The sequence below is a fragment of the Petaurus breviceps genome, unplaced genomic scaffold (assembly GCF_028583685.1).
Source record: "Petaurus breviceps papuanus isolate PSGF00001 unplaced genomic scaffold, PetGlider_PUasm1.0 685, whole genome shotgun sequence".
In the NCBI taxonomy this organism is placed as follows: Eukaryota; Metazoa; Chordata; class Mammalia; order Diprotodontia; family Petauridae; genus Petaurus; species Petaurus breviceps.
The window spans coordinates 3,094,902-3,117,966 of record NW_027186455.1 but is presented as its reverse complement, the minus strand read 5'-3'; the positions used below and the strand labels follow the sequence as shown (position 1 = coordinate 3,117,966).

The following is a 23,065-nucleotide window of genomic DNA, read 5'->3' as shown; positions in this document are numbered from 1 at the left end:
ACAATTAATTACCTAAAAAACTCACCCCGAGCTATGTTTAAAATCAGTCCATCCTTATTAGGTAGGTCTTCCTGTAGGCTGGAGAAAATTTGATTGGAATGGAGAACTTTTTCTGTTACTAGGTATTGATTTGTTGAAGGCACAGTTTCTAGGAGGTGGGACAACTAACCATGCCTACAATGCTGTTGTTTTAGTAATCTGTTATAATGTACAACAAGGTGAGCCGTCAGAGTATGGGCTATGAAGGGAAAGAACCAAGCAGATTTGTTGGTGGTAAACCCAATCTCAGACCATCCTCATAATGTATTGAAGGTGATCTGATCAGGGGCAATGATGAAAGATGGGTCCTTAAGAAAGGAGGATTTGCTCTGTGAGATAGCGGCTACCCCAGTGGCAGACTTGACTGGTGCAGGAATGTCATTTTCACAAAGGTATCAACTGTATTAAGGGTAAACCTCTTGCTGAGGTAAGGGAAAATAGCAATATAATAACTTTGCCAGAAGTAGGTCAGGAACAATATGCAAGAATACTTCACTAGCCCTTTAGAGGTCAGTGCTCTGACAGACCATTGCTACCTTGTGCTTAGGAAGATCATATGGTTCTACATCCAGTACCAAATGGCATCATGGCCCTTATGTCCAGAGTATTGCTGGAACCACTCCTCAATCTATGTCATTCTTGTAAGGCCATCAATTTAGCTACTAAATTTGGTTAAAGGTGGGTGCTAACATGCCCCAGAAACAGCACCTGAAAAATTTTTCCATTGGCCTTGACCCCAAAGGGAGAGCCTTTGACTGTCTAGCCCACTTTGTACATGGTTTAAATCACTGAGCAAAGACCCAGGAAAGACTTCTCAGGAATCAGTGTAGATAAAGATCATCTCACTCCATCCCCCCCCCCCCCCCCATCCCCAAGGCTCTTTCACCACTCCAAACCACTCCAGTATCTTTGCCACAAAATCCCCAAACTGGGTCACAAAAAGTCATAAGTGACTGAAAAATGACTGAACAACAACAAAAATGGACAAAGTTCAGTTGCATGTGCTTCTCCTGTAGTAGGCAAAGCCATTGGTAAACCAGAAAAATCTCCTCTGTTTAGCTTTAAAAGTCCTTCACAGCCTGGCCCCAACTTCTCTTCCTGGAACCCACAATAAAGCACTTGTCCCATGCTTTACAATCCAGCCAAGCTTATCTTTTCCCTGATCCTCATATGAAGTGCTCGATCTTTTCTCTTTGTGTCTTTTCACTACCCATTCCTCACACCTAGAATGTCCTCCTTCCTCACTTAAGCTTCAAAACTATCTCCCTTCGATTCTCAGCTTAAGTGTCATCTTCCACATGAAGGCTTTTCTTGTCCCCTAGCCTCTGGTTCCTTCCTTCCTGAATAACCTCATATTTAAGTACTTGTATTTATTTTTGTGAAGGCAGCTAGGTGGCTAGGTGGCTCAGTGGATAGAGTTCTGGGCCTGGAGTCAGGAAGATTTGAGTTCAAATCTAGCCTCAGATACTCACTGATTGTGTGACTCTGGGCAAGTCATTTAACCATGTTTGTCTCGGTTTCCTCATCTATAAAATGAGCTGGAGGAGGAAATGGCAAATCATTCCAGTATCTTTGCCAAGAAAACCCAAAATGGAGTCACAAAAAGACAGACATAACTGAACAACAATTTATTTTGTACTTGTTCTTTTTGTATTTATTTGGTATATACTTAAGTATGTTTGTGTTTTATCCTCTGATAGGATGCAATTATCTTTGAGTGTAGGGGTTATTTCTTTATTTGTATTTGTACCCCCATTTCTAAACACAGTGCCTGGAGGTGGTAGACACTTAAATATTTTTGATCAACTGGTCCTCATAGACAGACAGTCTATAACCGAACTATACTTTTAATCTTCTCAGTTGGGCTAAAATATTGCACTCCAGTTGGCACCATTTCTAGGATCCCCTTCCATGCTATGAGGAAAGAAAAGGAGAAAGGCTTTAGTGGAGAGCTCTCTGAACTGGGTAGACAGATAAGGTAGCATTGTATTGTGGAAAAAGTTGGATTCAGATTTAGAGTATTTGGGTTCTTCTGAGTATTCTGACTTTTGCCACTTACTACCTGTGTGACCATAGGCAAATCACTTAACCTTTTGAGCCTCAGTTTCCTTACCTGTAAAATGAGGGAGTGAGGCCCAGGAATATGGGCTTAGCTTTGTGCTGTTTAACATTTTTATCATTGAGTTGAAGAAAGGCATAGATGTTATACTCACAATATTTATAGATGCCACAAATATAAGAGGGAGATTTAACACAGTGTATGGCAGAGTCAGGTTCCCATTCAGTCCACAAATTGATTAAGACACATTTATAAAGTGTCTGCCAAGTACCAGGTGTGGCCTAAGTGCCCTGGATACAAAGAAAGTTAAAAATTACTCTCCACCCATAAGAAAGGTCTTGAAAAGGTAGAACATTGGGTTTAATTTAATAAGATGAAATTTTGCAGAGATAAATGTGAAGTTGTGGTATAAAAAATCAATTTCATAAATATTAGGGGAAGACATAGTTATGTAGTAGTTATTCTGGAAAATGTCCGGAAGTTTTAGTGGACTGCAAACTCAGTGAGTCAGAAGTGTGATGTAGTTTCCAACACAACTAATTTGACCTTGGGCTTCATTAAGTGGGGCATAGTTTCCAGGAAATTTTGCTGTTGTTCAATCATTTTTCAGTTGTGTCCAACTCTTCACGACCCCAATAGGGATTTTCTTGGCAAAGATAAAGAAGTAGTTTGCCATTTCCTTCTCCAACTCGTTTTACAGATTGAGGAAACTGAGACAAACAGGGTTAAATAATGTGCCCAGGGTCACATGACTAGCAAGTGTCCGAGGCCAGATTTGACTGACCCCAGGCCTGGCACTCTTTCTGCTGTGCCACCCAGCTGCCTTAGCTTCCAGGAATAGGGAGGTTATAGTCCCATTGTGCTCTGTGCTGACTGTAGCACTGTGTTCAGTTCTGGGCACCACAGTTGAAGAAAGACATTGACAAATGGGAAAGTATCCAGAAGAGAGCGACCAGCTTTGAGTCTATTGACATAACCTATTTGAACTTATTCCTCAATGATTAACAGACTCCCAACCAGTCATAACCTCCTCACCCCAGTGAATCTGACCCCTAACTGTCAGTATTGAATCTTATTCTCTGTCCCTCAATACTGACTCCCTTATTCTCATCTTCTTCCAGATCTGTTTCCCCCTTTAAAGCTATCAACCCTTTCTACTGTGCTTTCTGGATTGTTTGCTCAGTACTGTCAATTTTGCATTAAAACATCTTTCCTATGTGCTTCCTCTGTCTCCTTTGACACAGCCATCACACTAAAGCAAGCCCTTGTCACCCATGCCTGACTGTAACAATGGTCTGCTGGCTGTTCTCCTTGTATCAAGTCTCTTCCTATCCCAGTCCATCCTCTAGTGCTGTCAAATTGATCTTCCACAAAAGCAAGTCTGATCATGTTCCCTGCCTCCCTCCTCCCTCCACCTCCCCCTTCCCTCTCCATTAATAAACTTCAGGTGATCCTTATCACCCCTAGGATCAAATATAAAATCCTCTGTTTGGCATTGAAAGCTCTTCATAACTTGTCTCCCCCACCCCCATCTTTCCAGTCTTTTTACACTTGACTCATGCCCATAAACTCTGCAATCCAATGACACCAGCCTCCTTACTGTTGAAGAAGATAGTACCTCTCCCAACTCTGAATTTTTGTGAGTTGCCCCCCATTCATGGGATTCTCTCCTTCCTCATTTCTGCCTCTTGGCTTCCCTGGCTTCCCTCCAATCCCGGCTAAAATTCATGCCTTGTACATGAAACCTTTTCTGATCCCCCTTAATGCTCAGGTCTTCCCTCTCTTGATCATCTCCAATCTACGTTGCTTTTACATAGTTGTTTGCATGTAAACTCATCAAGAGCAGGGTTATTTTGCCCTTCTTAGTATTCCTAGTGCTTAGTGCAATGCTGGCACATAGTCTGCTTTTTGATGAGCTGACTGACTGCACTGAAGGACCTGGGCATGTATAGTCTGTAAAAGAGAACACTAGGAGGGAGCATGTGATAGCTGTCTCCAAGTATCTGAATAGCTGTCATTTGGAAGAAAAATGACATTTCTTTTGTTTGGTTCCATAGGGCAGAATCAGAAACAATGGATGGGAGTTACAGAGAGGAAGCTATAGACTTGGTGTCAGAACAAGCTCCCTAACAATTAGAGCTAATCAAAAGTGAGATGGGCTGCCTTGAGAGGTAGTGGGTGGGGAGGGCTTCCAGCAGAAGCAGGACGATAGTTTGTGGCTTATCTTGTAGTGGGCATTCCTTTTTGGGCATGGATTGGAATAGATGGTCATGGAGGTCCCTTCCAACTCTCAAATTCCATGATTCTGTGATTAGGTGGTCTTAAAGGAATCTCTTAGTTTTATATTTATGGCTAATCAATCAATCGACAAGAATGTATTCATCTACTACAAGTCAGTCACTGTTTTAGGAGCATGGATGAATGAGTGAATGAATGAGAAATTATAAAGTGAGGGGTTCTAGGATGGGGCAGAGAAAGGGGCACAAAGTGTCCATGGCCATCAGAACACAAGAAGATATGCTTTGTGTCCACAAGACCTCCAAATAAATTTTACTATGACTGGTGCTGATATCCTCTATTGAGATATTTTACCCCTGTCTACTTCATGAAGGAAAACCAGAGATCGAAAAGAAAAAGAACAGCAACTTTTCTGGAAATGGCTCCCATTCCCCTATCTCTTACCAGAGCTAACTTGCAGTTGGGGTTATAATTTTTCCAAGGAAAAGCAAACTCTGGGCAGACACTTCCCAAATCAGCAGTAGGAAGGGCCTGTCAAAATGAACAGTCAGTGGAGATGCTTGGCTTAGGGTCTCAGGCTGGGATAGAAAGGTAGAGGTGGCTGCAGCCTTGGTGCCTTTCTCATTCATGTCCACCGCAACTTGGTGCAGCAACTACAGGTTGAAGGAGATGAGACATAGGAGAAAAAATTAAATTCTTGACCTGTGGAATGATATAAAGTTATGATAGGAGGACTCAGAGCCGGAAGATTCTTTGGACATTGTTTTAGTCCAGTTTTCTTATTTTATGGATGAGAAAACCAAGGCCAAAACCAGGACTTGGACTTAGAAGTTTCCTATCTTCCAGTCCAATTGTCTTGACATTACATTGTCCTATGAATATTAGGATAGTGATAAGAACAAACATTCATTAAGTGCCTACTGTGTCCATAGCGCTTTGCCATTGGCCGTACAAGGATTAGGTTATCCTGGACTTCAGGGAAATAGTAGTTTAGAAGGTATATAAAAGCAGTATCAGAAGAATTAGATGAATCTCAGATAGATATAATATCCTGATTATCTCAGTAGGGAATGTACTTCATCATGGATATAATACATACAGACAAAGAAAGAAATGAATATTTAAAGTCTATGGACCTTTATTAAATTAGAGTGATATTGACATCTTTTTTTGATTATTCTAGGGGCAACCTGGCTATTTTTTTTTTTTTTGCCTTTTGGAGGGCAATTGGGGTTAAGCAACTTGCCCAAGGTTACATGGCTAGTTTTTTTGTGTGGGTGTTAAGTGTCTGAGGCCAGAACCGAACTCAGGTCCTCCCGACTCCAGGGCCAGCGCTTTACTTACTGCGCCACCTAGCCGCCCCCCTGGCTATTTTTTTTTAAATGTAGCAGGGAAGTCTGATTTTGCTTTTCCCTATCCTTGAAGTAGGATGTTATAGGAGAAAGAAAATTAGAGTTAGAGGATCTGGTTATGAGCCCTAACTCTGCTGTATACTTCTTGGGAATTGTGTCCTTGGTTAAGTCATTTAACCAATGAGCCTTAATCTCATTACCTTTAAAGTAAGAAGGTTGTGCTAGATGATCATCAAAGTTCCTTCTCAGCTTTAAATCCTATAATTCATAAAGGAAAAGGACCAGTTTACAGGCCTGGTCCAACTGGGAAATATCTCTAGTGTTTTGTTTTCCTGTCTTCTGCTGTACTGTTACACATGCTTTGTTTATGGGACAGTGTCACTTGTTATAAAGTAGCTAAGTTGTCATTAGTCTCTTGCATATAACCAGTCCTAGATACAAGTTGATACTGGAACTTTGCCCATTTACTCAGTGTTCCTTGACCTAGGAGGTTTCTGAGCAAAGCCCTAAAAAATCATTGGTTTGAGGATATTGTAATCAGAGTTCATGTTTTTGGATAGTGTTTGTATTAGATAACCTTTGAGATTCTCCCCAGGTCTACAATTCTTTAGTTATTTCAAGGAATATTCCTCAAGAATTCTGGGTCTAAAGTTCAATATTCAAAGATAGATTCTTGAGTTAGCATAGTTTAGAGTTAATAGTGGTGGACCAGAGAAGGAAGGAAGTGTTAAATTCCCTGAACCAGTCAGTATGGAATGGAAAATAGGCTGGGACAGGGGTGGGGAACCTGTGGTCTTGAGTCCACATGTGGCCTAGGTCCTTGGGTGCAGCCTTTTGACTGAGTCCAAGTTTTACAGAAAAAATCCTTTTATTAGGGGGAATTGTTCTGTGAAGTTTGAATTCAGTCAGAGGGCTGCACTTGAGGACCTAGAGGGCCACATGTGGCCTCAAGGCTGCAGGTTCCCCACCCCTGGTCTGGGCTTTAGGTTTGAATCTTACCTCTGACACTAGCTTGGGCAAGTCACCTCACTTCTATGTGTAAACTTTAATTTCATCATCTCTATAATTAGGGAGTTAGACTAGATGACCTCAAAGGTCTCTTTCACTAAAGACAAATTTAACTTGATTAAAATAAAAAATCCAATGTCTCTGACAAGATAAGGAAAAATTAAAAACTGTTTCTTCCCTCGGCCCTAGGAAAGACCACATTGATTTCAGATGCTCAGTGAATCTATACATATTTGTAAAGGGTTTTATCTTTCTTTCCTTCTCGATGAATAAGGGGGGGGAGGAGTAGAGGGAGAATTTGTAACTGAAAAGAAAACAAAATGAATTTAAAAAATAAAATAAAAGAGGCTCAACAAATGTTGACTCAACTGAATTATTGAATTACATTTTAAATTTTAATTGCTGTAGGCTACTCAGCCTTTCTATTATTACTTATTATTAGGTGGTATTCTTACAAGTAAGTGAGGCAGCAAGGCCTGGTGGAAAGAGAGCTAGAGTTGGAGCTTGAAGTTACAGGCCCAACCCTCAGTTCTGACACTTAATAATGATGTGAATTGGGCAAATGTTCTTAACCTCAGTTTCCTCATCTGTAAAATGAAGGTGTTGAATTATCTTGGTTTCTAAGGCTACTTCCCACTTGAAAGGGTTATGATTGTACGAAGGATTAAGAATTGCTCTCTGAAGAAGAGATGAATTAAGGCCTTAGGTTATTGGATTTAGAGCCAAAAGATATCTTAAAGAACTTATCCTTTTATTTTACAGTTGGGGAAACTGAGGTCCAGAGAACAGAAATGATTTCCCTAAGGTCGCATGGGCAGAAAACAACTGGAACAAATGCCAAATCCAAAGTGAAGATGAGAAATCCCTGCCGGGCTCCTCCAGGGTATTACAACAAAGGCAGGTAGGTGGCTTTGGGTTCCTACAAGAGGAAAGAAGTCAAGAAACAAAAGTCATTCTTGTGATGGAGCTTTCAAGTCATTGAGTTGTGCTGGCTGGGTAAATAGTGTTTTATTTAGTGCTGTTGAGAAGAACAAAGAAGGCTATGGCATGAGGGCACAGAGTCCGAGTAGGGGAATCTGATAGAGGAAAGCTAATCTTCCAACGGAAAGATTAAAAAAAAGAAGAAACAATTCACATTTTCTACCTTACCTTTGAGATTGTCAGACGTGGAGGTTCAGTGATGTTGGATAGATTGACTTCTGGACTGAATATGCTGGAAAAACCCATTTTGGGAAGTATTTCTTCCAGGCTATAAGCCCCAGAAATCGAAAACTTTGGCAATTGTAAATTTAGCAGACTTCATAAATAAAAAGGAGAAAGACAGAAACAAGTTATATTGTTCCAGTAGTGTTCTTCCCTTTTTTCCCCATTTCCTCCCTCCTTTCTTCCTCCCCATCTTTAGCTAAAGGCGATGATTTTTGAAAGTGATATTTTTAATGAAGTATTGGGGAAGAGGGGTGCCATCCATCTGAGGGTGGGGTTCAGCCAAAAGGGAGTAACTAGGCAGGTACCTTCTACCACCAAATATGACTTCTTGAAATAACATAAGCCTCCCTCAGAATCCTGTAACAGCCTCTAGAACAGGGAAAAGGAAGGGAAGGTAATGGGCATTTCCACTATTTCCACTAGGTGTCAGGCACTTTTCCAAGAACACGTTTCACATATATCTCATTGGATCCTCACAACAGCTCTGTAAATTAGGTGGTATTATTACTTCAATTTTACGGTTGAGGAAACGGAGGCAATCAGAGGTAAAGCGACTTACCCAGGGTCACACAGCTAATTCATGTCTGAGGTAAAATTTGAACTCAGGTTTTCCCCTGACCCTAGACCCAGGGCTATTCACTGTGCCACTTTGCCTCCCAGAATAGACACCCAGGTAAAATCAACAGGGATTTGTTCTTTAGCCCTTTCCTCCACAAAATCTTATTTCATTGCCTCATCATAGTATATATGTGAACCCAATACCTGTGCTGTAGGGAGGGCCCCCACCTAGGGAAAATGGGCCAGAAAAAAGCTGGAGAAGGACCCTAGTTGAAGCTTTTGTGATCCATAGAAAAGGTTTCAAAATGACTATGTGCCATTGTCCACTATGGGATCCTAGTCTTCACTGGAATAGTTGTGATTTAACACCTAAAAATAAAATACCTAAATACCATGGAGCAAGATTTTTCTGGCAGCAGTGACACCCATATTTATTTATTTAAAAGGCATGTTTAATTATGCCTCTCCTTGTACCTCTGTGCCCCACCATGTTCTACCCTAGGCAGCTGCCTATCTTGTCTTTCTGAGCTAATTTCACCTCTGTCTGGGGGCTCAAAGGTCATACTTGACACACCTGTCCAGGGCCAAAGAATGATTTCTAAAATTTCTTTCCTGTGGCAGTGAGGTGTTATAGCAGATTGAACATTGGACTTGGTGTCAGAGAGACATGTTCAAATCCTATTCCAGAGATGGACAAGTTGCTGAAACTCTCCAAGATTCAGTTTTTCCCTCTGTAAAATGGGGATAATAATAGCAGCTACTTTATAGGGTTCTTGGAGGTATAGTGTGAGATAATATATGGAAACCACTTTACAAACTCTCAAGAGCTCTATATAATACCAGATCTCTGAGGTCATTTCCCACTCTAAACTGTGGTTCAGTGAACTGTGGGTGTTAAGCTGAGAGGAGAGGAGTTAAGTATCAGAGAAAACGCCGGCCTGACCAGTTTTTTGCTGAAGGGGCTACACCCCCAGTCCTCAGGCAGAGAGAAAGAAGGGAGCAGGAGAGAGTATCTCATTTTATTTGTATTTGTATTTAGAATGTTGTGCTCTGCTTAGTATCAGTCTTTTAATTCATGATTTCAAAAAGTGGAATTAAACAAGGCGAACTTTGGTGGTGATTGGCTATCTGTGGAAATCACTTACTAGAGATAGTTCTCCTTTGTCTAAATGACTGGCTAACAGAGCTGTAGCTAGATGAATCAGTGGATAGAGTGCTGGGCCTGCAGCAGGAAGACCTGAATTCAAATCTGGCCTCAGACACTGAAGTGCTGTCCACTTCAACACTTACTAGCTGTGTGACCCTGGGAAAGTCATTTAACCTGTTTGCCTTAATCCGCTGGAAGAGGAAATGGCAAATCGTTCCAATATCTCTGCCAAGAAAACTCCATGGAGAATATGGTCCACAGGGTCACAAACAGTCAGATATAATCAAACAAGAACAAAACGGAGTTACTATTTCCTCTTTCAATAGACTGTATAATTGGAGAAGGTTAGAATCAATAGAGAAACAAAAGATATCACTCTTCCCTGCATGCCCTATATCCATAGCTACCAGCTAAGATACCTTAATAGGCCCTTAGCAGTCCAGATGTCCCACTTACCTGGGCAGTAGTAATTTGTTCCACTTCTTCAGGGTCTCTGGCTTCAGAGAATCTTCCACTTGCCCCATTTTCCCTTCATCTGGCAGAACGAGAAGGATGAGGACATCCTCGATGTATTCCATTTGAAGTACAATGCAGGCCAGCTCCTTATCATACAAAAACCGGTGCTGGGCCTTTTGGTGCATCATAGCAGGCCTAAGGATCTTCTCATCTGCAGAGGAACTCAGGCGCTTCTTAACCCAATAGTGTTTGAAAGGGTGCATCCATTTGGCTTATGACACAGACATAAGGAAACCAAAAGTGAGTAAGACTCAAGCTGCCACATTCAGAGATAGGTCTTTATCAGGCAATCATTCATTCATTCATCACTGTTTTATTTTCATCCTCTCTATGGTTAGAAGGGGCAAGGTCAAAGTAGCCGGGTTCAGACCTTGGCTCCATTACTATCTTTGAGACCTTGATTATATTTTCTTTTTTTTTTTTTTTAAGCGATTGGGGTTAAGTAACTTGCCCAAGGTTACACGGCCAGTTATTTCTGGGTGTGGTACTAAGTATCTGAGCCCGGATTCGATTCCAGGTCATCTCCGACACTGGGGCCGGTGCTCTTACTCACTGTGCCACCTGGCTGCCCCTTGATTATATTTTCTAACCTTGATGAGTTTCACTGTCCTTTGCTGTAAAATGAGAGAGTTCCAATAGCTGAGCTATTATTATTATTATCCCTTTCAATTCTCAATCTATGACCTTGGAGGAACAATTTAACTTTCAGACAGGAAACAAAAAGCAATGTTCTGTGTCTAGGCTGCTCCCTTAGACATTGTGGACAGTGCCTGGGGCTTAAAAATCATTTCTTCTTTTTATATACCTTGTTTATAGTTTACTTGCTGTGTGACAAGTTATATGACCCCTGCCTCAGTTTCTTCAACTATAAAATGGAGATAAATAATAAAATTTAATTTTATATTATGTAACTTATTATATTATCATATAAATTATATAATTAATAATAAAATTTAAAATAAATAAATAATGAATAAATAAAATGGAGCACACCTACCTCCCAAGGTTGTTGTGAAGACCAGATGAAATAGTATTTGAAAAGCACTCAGTACAGTGCCTGGAATACAGTAGGTGACTAATGAGCATTTGCTCATTCCTTTCCCTCCCTACTTCTATGATCTGGATCTGTTAGTTTCTGCAGCTCCTTGTTGTGATGTTTTAAATTGGGAGACCTGGTAGCATCGTGGGAGGAGCACTGGATCTGGAGAAGGTCCTGAATTTGAATCTTGGCTCTTTCTATTTCCTTTCCAACCTGGGATCAATTCTCTTCTTGGTCAGCTTTAGTTTCTTCATCTCTAAATTGAGGAGGTGTGGATTGGGTTATCTCTAAGGCCTGACTACCAGATTCTATGAAAGCAGGATACTGCTTAATTTCTATATCTGTTAGGCATTATGTGCTTCTTCACATGCTGTTTTCTTTCATTTAACCTTTCATGATGCAGAAGACAATTTTACCTTTTACTTGAAGGGAATAAAAAGTACCATATGGATGTACATAGAAAGTGCCATATGGTGGCTGGGTGGTACAGTGAATGGAGCACAGACCCAGCAGTCAGGAGGAGCTGAGTTCAAATCCGGCCTCAGACAATTAACATTTACTAGCCATGTGACCTTGGGCAAGTCTCTTAACCCCAATTGCCCTACTTCCCTCCTCAGAAAAAAAGTATAGTACATCCATATGGCCCAGGACAGCCCGAAGTTATCTTTGAGATCTCCAATTTTAGATAGACATTTGCAGTTGACCTCTTCAAAGTGTTCCAGGGGATTTTGCTGCTTGGATGGGTTAAGGCCCATTATTCACACCAGCCCTAATGATTGAGAGGAAATTAAGGAGCCTTCTATAAAGGAATGTGGATTCTGGTAGGAGGGGTCAGAGATTATAAAGCAGAGAAGAGCTCAGAAGCGTAGCACCGCTCATAATTATATAATGCTGTATAGAAGGAAGCAGGCAGTAAGCAGGAGAAATGACAGAAAGGTAGAGAAGAGATATGTTTGCAAAGGCTTTTCATAGTTTCCTCCTAGCAGAGTCCTAGGGACCATCCCCAACTTCTTATCCACCACCCTCCAAAGGTAGGATAGAGACAAATTGGACTGAGAAAGGCAGAGAATAAGTTCAACTATGGTGGCATCCCAGCCTCCTACAGCAGTCAGACAGCATGAGCTTGGAGAGAGAAGTGATAACAATGGAGCTACAGAAATTAAGGATTGAAGACAAGAAGAACATTTACGTTTAGGACAGTATAAAGTAGTCTTTCTCAAAGTGTGATCTGAGGCCCCCTGGTGATCCCCAAGACATTTTCAGGAGGTCCCAGAGGTCAGAACTGTTTTCATAATAATACTAAGCCATTTAAATTTATAATACAATAAATATTGATAGAGATAACCCACATAAACAAAAGCTCTTCAGGGGAGTCCTCAAGAATTTTTAAGAGTATAAAGGGGTTCTGAGACCAAAAAGCTTTGGAACTTCCAGCATCCAGAAATCAGGTTGATAAAAACAGATAATTGCTCTATGAGAAAGAGAAATGAAAAAACCTTTTAAAAAAGACTTCTCAAATATTTCACAACAAAGGAAATTGAGTCAATATCACTTGAGGAAGGTGAAGATATTACATCCAGTTCTACAAAACACCTGGAAATAATGCAGGAACTACTCTAGAAACCTCTAATATACCTGGAGCAAAGAATTAAGTAAAAATATAAAAGAGACTCTTAAGGAAGAAATCAGTAAGTCTAACAAGAGGGTAGAGAATTTAGAATAAAAGACTGACACTATCCATAAAAGCAAATTCTCTGAAACGGAGAAAGACAGAATAGGAGAACGAGATAGTACACGTAGAAGGAAAATTAATTAAACAAAATCAAAAGATAACAAAACAGTAAGAACATGAGAATGCTGTGAAACAACTGGAACCTGGACTTGTCTGGGGATACCCAGTTCACTTAATATGGAGGTGCCTTTGAGGGACTTTTGGAGCATATCTAACTTGCCTAACATAGAGACTTCTGAGTCCCCTACCAGGTGTGTATGGGTAACATCCTCTGATTGGTGGCTTGCATCTTTAAAATTGGTGAGCCTGAATTGGTAGCTCTTTCAACTGCTCTCTTTTTGGCTACTCTTATCTGTTGTGTCCAAAGGGTGAAGATTCCAGTTCAAGCACAAAGTGGGCGTCATGAACCCAGGAGGAGGGGAAGGACTTTTTTTCCCTTGCTCCCTCTTTTACCCTGGATCTAAGAAATAGACCTGGAGTTATTTCTGTTCTATATTGTTTGTCCTCCTTGGTTTTAGGTGCGAGAGGGGACCCTTATAGGAGCTGGGTTATGAAAAATTAAGCTTGAAAAGAAGTTGTGAAGAGATAATCTATGTCTTCCAGAAAATTTTTTTGAAAAGGAAAGCTGAACAGCATATTTCAATAATCCATAAATGGCCATTGTTCAGAAATATTGGAAGTAAATGGCAAATGATATATTAAAAGTATCCATAGAGCACCAACAGAAAGAACCTCAAAGTTTAATTAAAAAAGAAACATCATAGTAAAACTCCAAAATTACAACAATAAGGAATATATTTTGCAGGCAAAATGGTAAAAACCCCAACCCAAAATACTTTTTTTTACCTTACAAGCACAATGAATTGAATATCAAAGAATTGCTACTTGCTTAAAAGCAATCAAAGAAAAATTTTGGAATATGACATTCCCTCTCCTCCAAAAGATTTGTCGATAGACACAAAGCACCAATGAAAATATTTGAACAATTAATAAAAGCAAAAATGACTTGAAGTCATTCCTTAGAAAAATTAAGAGATGAATAAGAAACTCAATATTCAAACTTGATCAAAGAGTGGAAAGTGAAACAGTTCTGGATAGCAATAAAAGATTAAGAAATGGGACTTTTGCTTAAAATGGCAACATGAAAGTTTAGTAAGAAGCCCACGTTTTAAAATGGCCCTAGAAAGACCAATGATAGAGAAATCCAAAAAGACTCATAAATAAGCTCCCCCATTCTGTAGAAAAATGCTCAAAAAGAGCTAGAAGAACATGGGGGGTCATGGGAGGGCTGAACTAGGGAAACCAGTGCTAGTTCAAGAAGCATAGAAATGACAAATACTCGTGGTGAAGTTGGAACAGAAAAATTCAACACAAACATAAACAACCTGACTAAAAGCCAAGGGAAGTAGGGCAGGAGAGGAGCCCACATGAATTCCAGCAACAGACATGAACCCAACCAGTGTCTGGAATAGTAGTGTCATCAGCCAGTGTTAGTTCCAATAATCATGTGCCTGAATTGCATGCTGGTTCTGTATAGATCATGGGGAAGTAAGACAGGGCTCAGCTGTGGAAACCACAGGAGTTACTTCAGTAGACAGGACTAAGTCAGTATCTGGTACCAGTACCAGTACCAGTACCAGTGCCAGAAGGATTATACTGAAGACTGAGACCAACATGATCTCCAAAGTCAAAGTGGGGCCCACCAGTGCTTTGGCAAGATACAGAAACATCTCTGGGTTGAAGATCAAGAGAAGAGGAGAAAGAGACCAAATGAGGCCTCAACCCACAGGAAACACTGACAGAAGCCAAGGATTGAGGCAAAAGATGGGACCTGATACCAGCCACCATCCAAATTAGCAATGTAATTGGAAGCTACATCCAGACCACAGGGGGAATAGGATCAAAACAGACTTCCTCAACAGTACCAGAGTGAACTGGCAGGATACAAAATCCCAATCCACCTGAATCTAAAAATATGAATAATGTTTACTCATAAGAAGACACCAAAGACAGTGATTATGGGGTCAGAGAGCCCCAAAAGTGGGGGTTCAAATTCAGAAGAAGAAAATAACTTCATAACAACCATAAGCAGAAGCTCAGAGGAAAAAAAGTTTTGTCACAAAGATCACAAGAATGGCAGGAAGAAATAAAGTAAGAGATTAAAAGCAAATTATTCATGAAATTAGAGCTCTAGAGGAAAAAAAACCTAGAAGAATGAAACTAAAAATGTAATATTGACCAAAGTGTCAATTAAAAAAATTATTAAATTAAATTATCATTAAAAAGCTTAAAAACTGAATAAAACAGAACTCAAGGACTCCATGAGACAAGAAATTTTAGAACAAAATCAAAAGATTGAAAAAAAGTACCTATTAGTAAAAAAACCAACCAAACAAACCCAAACAGATTTAGAAAATACAGAGGAGAGAGAATTTAGGAATCATCAGAGTACCTAAAAACAAAGGTCAAATAAAAAAAAGGTCACAATATTTCAAGAAATTATAAAAAGAAACTGCCCAGATCTATTAAAACCAAAAGGTAAAGTCAAAATAGAAATAATTCAATAATACACCTCCTGAAAGAAATTATCAAATGCAAACTCTCAGTGATGTTATAAGCCTAAATATGGAATTTCCACATCAAAGAAAGAGTACTAGAGGAAGCTAGAAAGAATTAATCCAAGTAACAAGGAATAATTGGTATTGCACAAGACCTGTCAGCTTCTAAGATGGAGGACAAGAGATCTTGGAACGTGATTTTCCAAAAAACAAAAACTTACAACCGGCGACCGCTGTGCTGCGCATCTCCCGGCCCCCTCAGTCCACTTTGCCTCCGACCCCTGCCTGCTCACCCTCCATGCTCAGCGCCAGCCGCACTGCTGTTGCCCGCCTCACCGGAGCCTCCTCCCGGGACCCGGGTGCCAGCCTCCGCCAAGATGGCTGGAATGGCCTTAGTCATGAGGCTTTTCGAATCATTTCAAGACGAGACTATGCATCTGAAGCAATCAAAGGGGCCGTTATTGGTATTGACTTGGGTACAACTAATTCCTGTGTGGCAGTAATGGAAGGGAAACAAGCAAAGGTGTTGGAGAATGCTGAAGGTGCCAGAACCACTCCCTCAGTTGTAGCCTTCACAGCAGACAATGAATGCCTTGTTGGCATGCCTGCCAAACGACAGGCAATCACCAACCCAAACAACACATTCTATGCCACCAAGCGCCTCATTGGCCGTCAATTTGAGGATCCTGGAGTGCAGAAAGACATTAAAAATGTTCCTTTCAAAATTATCCGTTCCTCCAATGGTGATGCTTAGGTAGAAGCCCATGGGAAACTATATTCCCTAAGTCAGATAGGTGCATTTGTGTTGATGAAGATGAAGGAAACTGCAGAAAACTATCCAGAACATTCAGCAAAAAATGCTGTTATCACTGTGCCTGCTTATTTCAATGATTCTCAGTGACAGGCCACCAAAGATGCTGGGCAATATCTGGCCTAAATGTACTTCTAGTGATTAATGAGCCTACAGCTGCTGCCTTAGCTTATGGCTTAGACAAATCTAAAGACAAAATCATTGCTGTATATGACTTAGGTGGTGGAACTTTTGATATTTCTATCCTGGAAATTCAGAAAGGTGTCTTTGAGGTGAAATCTACCAATGGAGATACTTTCCTAGGTGGTGAAGACTTTGACCAGGCCTTGCTCCAGCACATTGTGAAGGAGTTTAAGAGAGAGACAGGACTTGACCTGACCAAAGACAATATGGTTCTTCAGAGAGTACGGGAGGCCTCAGAGAAGGCCAAATGTGAACTTTCTTCTTCTGTGCAGACTGACATCAACTTACCATATTTGACCATGGATGCTTCTGGGCCCAAGCATTTGAACATGAAGCTAACTCGAGCTCAGTTTGAGGGCATTGTCACTGATCTCATCAGGAGGACTATTGCTCCATGCCAAGAGTGACATTGGAGAAGTAATCCTGGTTGGTGGCATGAGCAGAATGCCCAAGGTTCAGCAGACAGTACAAGAACTCTTTGGCCGGGCTCCTAGTAAAGCTGTCAATCCTGATGAGGTTGTGGCTATTGGAGCTGCCATTCAGGGAGGCGTGTTAGCTGGTGATGTCACAGATGTGCTACTTCTGGATGTCACTCCCCTTTCTCTGGGCATTGAGACATTAGGAGGTGTCTTCACCAAACTAATCAATAGGAACACAACTTTTCCAACTAAGAAGAGCCAGGTGTTTTCTACAGCTGCTGATGGTCAGACACAAGTGGAAATTAAAGTGTGCCAAGGAGAGAGAGATGGCTGCAGACAACAAACTTCTTGGACAGTTTACTTTGATTGGAATTCCACCAGCCCCTTGTGGAGTTCCACAGATTGAAGTCACATTTGACATTGATGCTAATGGGATTGTACATGTTTCTGCAAAGGACAAAGGCACAGGACGTGAACAACAAATTGTGATACAGTCTTCTGGTGGATTAAGCAAAGATGACATTGAGAATATGGTTAAGAATGCAGAGAAGTATGCTGAGGAAGACAGGAGGAAGAAAGAGCATGTAGCAGCTGTCAATATGGCAGAAGGAATTATTCATGATACTGAAACAAAGATGGAAGAATTCAAAGACCAACTTCCAGCAGATGAGTGCAATAAACTAAAAGAAGAAATCTCTAGAATGAGAGAGCTCTTGGCTCAGAAAGGTAGTGAAACTGGAGAAAATATCAGGCAGGCAGCATCTACTCTCCAACAAGCATCATTAAAACTCTTTGAGATGGCTTATAAAAAGATGGCATCTGAGAGAGAAGGATCTGGAAGTTCTACTTCTGGGGAACAGAAGAAAGATCAGAAGGAGGGGAAGCAGTAATGTCACCAGTTGACCTTGACTGGAGCAGAAATTAGGAAAACATTTGTGAAGCTTGGGGATGAAGGGGCACAAGGCCCTTCCTGAGCAGAAATGGGCAAACTTCAGTCTTAACTGTGTTTTTGCAGTATTCTATATATAATTTCCTTAATGTAGAAATCTAGTGAGTGTATTAGCTAATTATCATTTGACAGGTAATTTCCCCCAGCCTATCTTTATTTTCCAGCTGCATGAAAGGGGCAGGGGGGATTCACTGATCATTATAAAGGCTTGACACAGTTGTCTGCAGCAGTGACTGTGATTCTAAGGAGTGAAACAAAACCATGTCACAAAATTGAGGGTAGGGGACCATAATCCTTAAAAGACTCAGTAGGGACTGGTCCTTCTAGTTAGCCAAGTACTGATCAGCTGTGACTGATGGACTCCATTATCCATAGCCCATGCAGGGCCAGCTGCATTGCCAGAGAAGGGAGAAACTAGATTGAAAGAGATGGGTCTGCTTTGTTCTATGTAGAACTATTCCTTTTGAAACAGGGTGATTAATGAGACTTCAACTTACCCAAAGCATTGTTTTCTCCACCTTCCAGCTTTTGCTTTGGGTACCTACTTCCTTGATAATTGTTCTTTTGATCCATTCTGGATTTTTTAAAGAAAAATAAATATGAAAAGAACAAAAAAACCCCCTTATAACCAAGAATAACTAATTGTGAAAAACTAAGTATAATTCTACAGGGGAAAATGAATTGTCATAGAACAAAGGATTTTTATTGAGGGGTTGAAAGATTGGAGATCATGGTGAAGATGAAGAACATGTTTTGTGGCTGTAAGACAGAGAGAGAAGTGGAGTGACAAAATATTGTGATCTTATAAAGGAATTTCAGAATATATCAACATGGAAGTGGAGTATTTACGGGTGATGGCAAGATCAAGGCTCTGATCATTTTTGTGTGTAGTTGTGGTGAGGTATAAAAGTAGGTCATGAGAAATAAGCAAGTTGAGAAACTGGGAGGTTAGGACATTTGAAGGAGCATCATTATTCATGTTGAAATTCCCCATTATGAAGGCAAGATTTAGGAAGGAAAGACTGTAAGCTAGAAACAAGGTGTTTTGGAGGTCAGTAGACAACAGCTACTAGAATTTTGATTGAACAGAAGATATGGATTGAGCCAACCTCAAAAGAGGAATGATTACTGAGTAAAGCAAGTAGAGAGTCTGAAAGTGGCAATGGTGAACAAGGGATACCTGGGGGGTGAGTAAGGTGACATCTCCTTGCTTGAGCAATGAGACAAGGAAATGAATGAAGGTGCAACTGGTGTTGGAAAGGGTGGCCAGGGAAGCTGTGTCATCAAGAGGAAGCTACATCTCAGGGACAGCCAGAAGATTAAAGGATTGGGAAAGGAAAAGATTTAAGATGAAGCAAATATGTTAACCACTGGGTGTGAATGTCAGAGAGCATGGAAGGGGCGGGTAGATTTATAGTGGGAAATTGTGGGGTTTGTGTTGAGGAGGATAGAAATAAGAGGGCAGGCAGTGGAAGATGGAGAATGGAGTTTGTATAATGACAGCTGAAGGGTTAGGATCACTGGAATGGGCAACGTGTGACAAGGTGGAAGTTTGTTAATCATTGAGGAATGTGTTCAGGAGGTGGATGGTGTCCTCTCAAGATATTAGGCAGCTCAGGTGAGACCAGTGGTGAGAGCTGATAGAATAGCATTTGTCTCCTATACCTGCAGGCAGGCCAAGCCTGGATATGGGTAGAGAAATCAGAAAGAATGGTGTCTCTTTGTCCTGTGTTTGCAGGAAGGGATGATTAAAAAGAAAGTGAGTTCCCTTGCAAGTGGGAAGAGACTGGTACCCAATGGAATGGAGTCTCTCTGACCCCTGCAAGAGGAAGAGGCCAGGTCAGGAGACCTTGTCAGATGGAATGACTTCAACCCCCTGTCTTCACAACATCCCTCAATGTGTCTCTTTATCACTGTTCACACAGTGGCCTCCCTTCTATAGGCCCTTATCAACTCACACCTAGTCTATTGCAAAAGCTTCTGGTGGGTTGTCTTGCCTTAAGTCTCTCCCCATTCCAATCCAGGCTCCATTCAGTTACCAAAGTGATTTCCCTAAAGTTCCCATGGGACCACAAAGGGACTCTTCCTCTACTTAGTGGTTTCCTATTACCTCTAGAATAAAACATAAAATCTTGTTTGACTTTCAAAGCCCTTTGCAACTTGTTCCCTTTCTGTCTTCCCAGTGTTCTCAGGAAGGTGAATTGATTCCCTTTCACAAATTGTTGGCCACTTTAATTTCAGGAGCTGATTAGGAAAACATCATAATGATCATTAGCTTTAGAAACTTTAATGATAAACTTGTCCAATCTCCTTATTGTATCAATAAGGAAATTACAGTCCAGAGAAGTTAAAAGTCACTCAGCTAGTAATTAGGATGAATGAATTTGAACCCAGACCTCTCTGGCTCAAAATCCAAGGGCTTTTCTTTTTCTTTTTCAGGTCACAGCTTCCCCATTTGTATAATGAGAAGCTTGTACTTGGTGATTCCTAGCTCTAAACCATACGATTAAAAAAAATCCTATAATTATGATTTGGTTCTTATAGTGGGAAAAACTAAGATTTCTGCCTATCTGCATAAATTTCATACAAGCAATCCTCAAGCTGCAGGAAGGGTCACCATAAGAGGTGAGGGGTGGGGCGGCCAGGTAGCACAGCAAGTAAGAGCACTGGCTCCAGTGTTGAGAAGACCTGGAGATCAAATCCCGGTCTCAGACACTTAGCACCCACCCAGAAACACCTGGTCGTGTAACCTTGAGCAAGTTACTTAACCCCAATTGCTTAGGGGCGGTCAGGTGGCTCAGCGAGTAAGAGCACCAGCTCCAGTGTCGGGATGACCTGGATCGAATCTGGGCTCAGATACTCAGCACCACACCCAGAAATAATAACTGGCCTTGTAACCTTGAGCAAGTTATTTAACCCTGATTGCTTTTAAAAAAGAAAAAAAAGAGGTGAGGGGAAGGGTCTCTTCTTCAGATTTGTTCAGTTGTGGTTGATCCTGTTGAGATGAATCACTGAGGTCCTAAGCAACTCTGGTACTCCATTATTCTATGTGAACTAAAGTAAACCCAAGAAATTTGCAAATGTTGAAAGCGATACTGTCTTTAAATCACTGAGTAGGGGTCTCAAACCCTTAGATGTGGCTCCAAGTTTCCATCTAGTGACTGGATTCATTTTGGCTCAAAGAAACATCTTTGCTTCCTTTAGAGAACATGAATAACTGAAACATGAGGAAGTGTTGGAAGTGCGATCCAAGCCCAGTTCTCCCAACTCCAAATCTAGCCCTCTTTCTATTTCATTATCACAGATGCCTGCTTATATAAGCTCTGTTCCCTGCCTCGCCTGTTGGTGGTGGGATGCATAGGGAACAAGACCAAGAGGGCATCACCTGGAAGGAGACAGAAGCAGATTTGCCCATCGAGCAGAGGTTTCACTGGATGATCTCTCAGATCTTTCCAAAGCTGGGGTCCTGTGACTCTATGGAGCAGAGATCTATTTAATAAGAAAACTCACCTTTAAAAAATATAGAATTCACAAGCACCATTACAGCGTCCTGAGTGAAGTCTTGAAGAAATTCTCTAATTTTCCCATAGGTTTGGTTTTCTATATATTTGTTAATCTGTGTTCTTGTCGAGAAAAAATTAGTGAAGTTGATGGTAAAAGTTGTGTCTTCATATAACTCCTTGTTGCTATGCCATTCATGAAGAGGTTTTAGCTGCTTATCCAGGATCATGAAACTGCCTACCTTCAGTTCATGTTTTTTGCTGCTCAGGTTTAGTTTATGGATGAGATGCTGGAAACTCTTGTAGATCTCAGACTCAGGAATCTCTGTGAGGTTGAAGCCCAATCCCTCTAGGATCTGAGTTTGAACTGTAGCTTGTGTCCCAAGGGACAGCATGGCCAGAGCCATGGAGATGCTCACAGGGGAGAAGAAAATGTTCTCATTGGGGGCTGCTGAAGTTAATTCCTTGTATAAGCGCAGGGCAAAAATGGTATTGCTAGTGGAGATTTTGTGGCACGGTAGGGGTGTTTCTGAGTGTGTTTCATCCTGTAAGTAGATCTCTGTCTTATTATTTCCCTCACAGTCAGGAAGAGGCTGACAGTGGACAACAGCCAGAATCCCAGCCACCAGCATCCACATACAAATAGGCTCCATATCCAAGGGTCCTAGTTCTGAAAATAATGGAGAGTGATCAAGTCAATAATACCTTCTTCTAAAACTTTCAGTGATTCCCCCTTTCCTACACAGCGAAACCCAAACTTCTAATATGTAAGGCTCTTAATAGTCAGGCCTCAACCAATTTTCCATTCTTAGTTTCTGTATTTTTCTTAGTATGATCTTAGTGTGATCTTGCCAAACTTATATATTCACTCGACTCAACAGAGCTTGCGTTCTTGAGGCTTTGCTCATATTGTTTTTCCTATCTGAAATGCTCTCCCACCTCCCCTCCTTCTATCCAAAAAAACCTTCTTATCCGTCAAGGCCCAACTCTAGTCCTACTTGCCTCACAAAACCCTCCATGATCACCCTATCCAGAAATGCTCTCTCACTATAGCCAAAGCTAACCGAATTCCTATAGTTTCTGTTCATATAGACCAAATGGTACTTACCTATCATATGTTGTTTTCTATTGTAGTCATTTATATACACGTTATTTCTCTTATTAGGAGAGAGAACCAAGACATAGCTCCTTTCAGGGTTCATGTGACCTTTGGCAAATCATGGCACCTCTCTGTTCAGCTTAAGTTTCCTCATCTGTAAAATGGGTACTCTTTCTCCCCCCAGTCCATGCTAGTGCTTTTCAGTTTCCTTTTACATGTTGTCTTCTCTTCTTAGAATAGAAACTCCTTGAAAGCAGAGACTGTCTTATTGTTGTTCAGTCATTTTAGTTGTGTCCAACTCTTTGGAGTTTTCTTGGCCAAGATACTGAAATGGTCTGTCATTTCCTTCTCCAGGTAATTTTACAAATGAGGAAACCGAGGCAAAAAGGATTAAGTGACTTGCCCAGGGTCACACAGCTACTAAGTATCTGAAGCCAAATTTGAACTCAGGTCTTCCTGACTCCTGGAGCTCTATCCCATGCACCATCTAGCTGCCCAGAAACTCCTTTCTTTCTCTCTCTCTCTTTCTTTCTCTCTTTCTCTCTTTCTTTCTTTCTTTCTTTCTTTCTTTCTTTCTTTCTTTCTTTCTTTCTTTCTTTCTTTCTTTCTTTCTTTCTTTCTTTCTTTCTTTCTTTCTTTCTTTCTTTCTTTC

General features: G+C 40.9%; 1 protein-coding gene across 1 annotated transcript in view; it reads right to left on the bottom strand.

The window, feature by feature from the left end:
* Positions 1-1,653: 1,653 nt before the first annotated feature.
* LOC138174102 (serpin A11-like) overlaps positions 1,654-23,065 on the bottom strand; it is a 32,567-nt gene continuing 11,155 nt past the window's right edge. The window contains exons 2-6 of the mRNA XM_069104271.1: positions 21,325-21,984; positions 10,064-10,334; positions 7,846-7,993; positions 4,781-4,989; positions 1,654-1,953 (exon numbers count right to left, since the gene is read on the bottom strand). Coding sequence (XP_068960372.1) covers positions 4,786-4,989; positions 7,846-7,993; positions 10,064-10,334; positions 21,325-21,967 — 1,266 coding nt within the window. The 5' untranslated portion in view covers positions 21,968-21,984 and the 3' untranslated portion in view covers positions 1,654-1,953; positions 4,781-4,785. The remainder of the gene's footprint in view (positions 1,954-4,780; positions 4,990-7,845; positions 7,994-10,063; positions 10,335-21,324; positions 21,985-23,065) is intronic.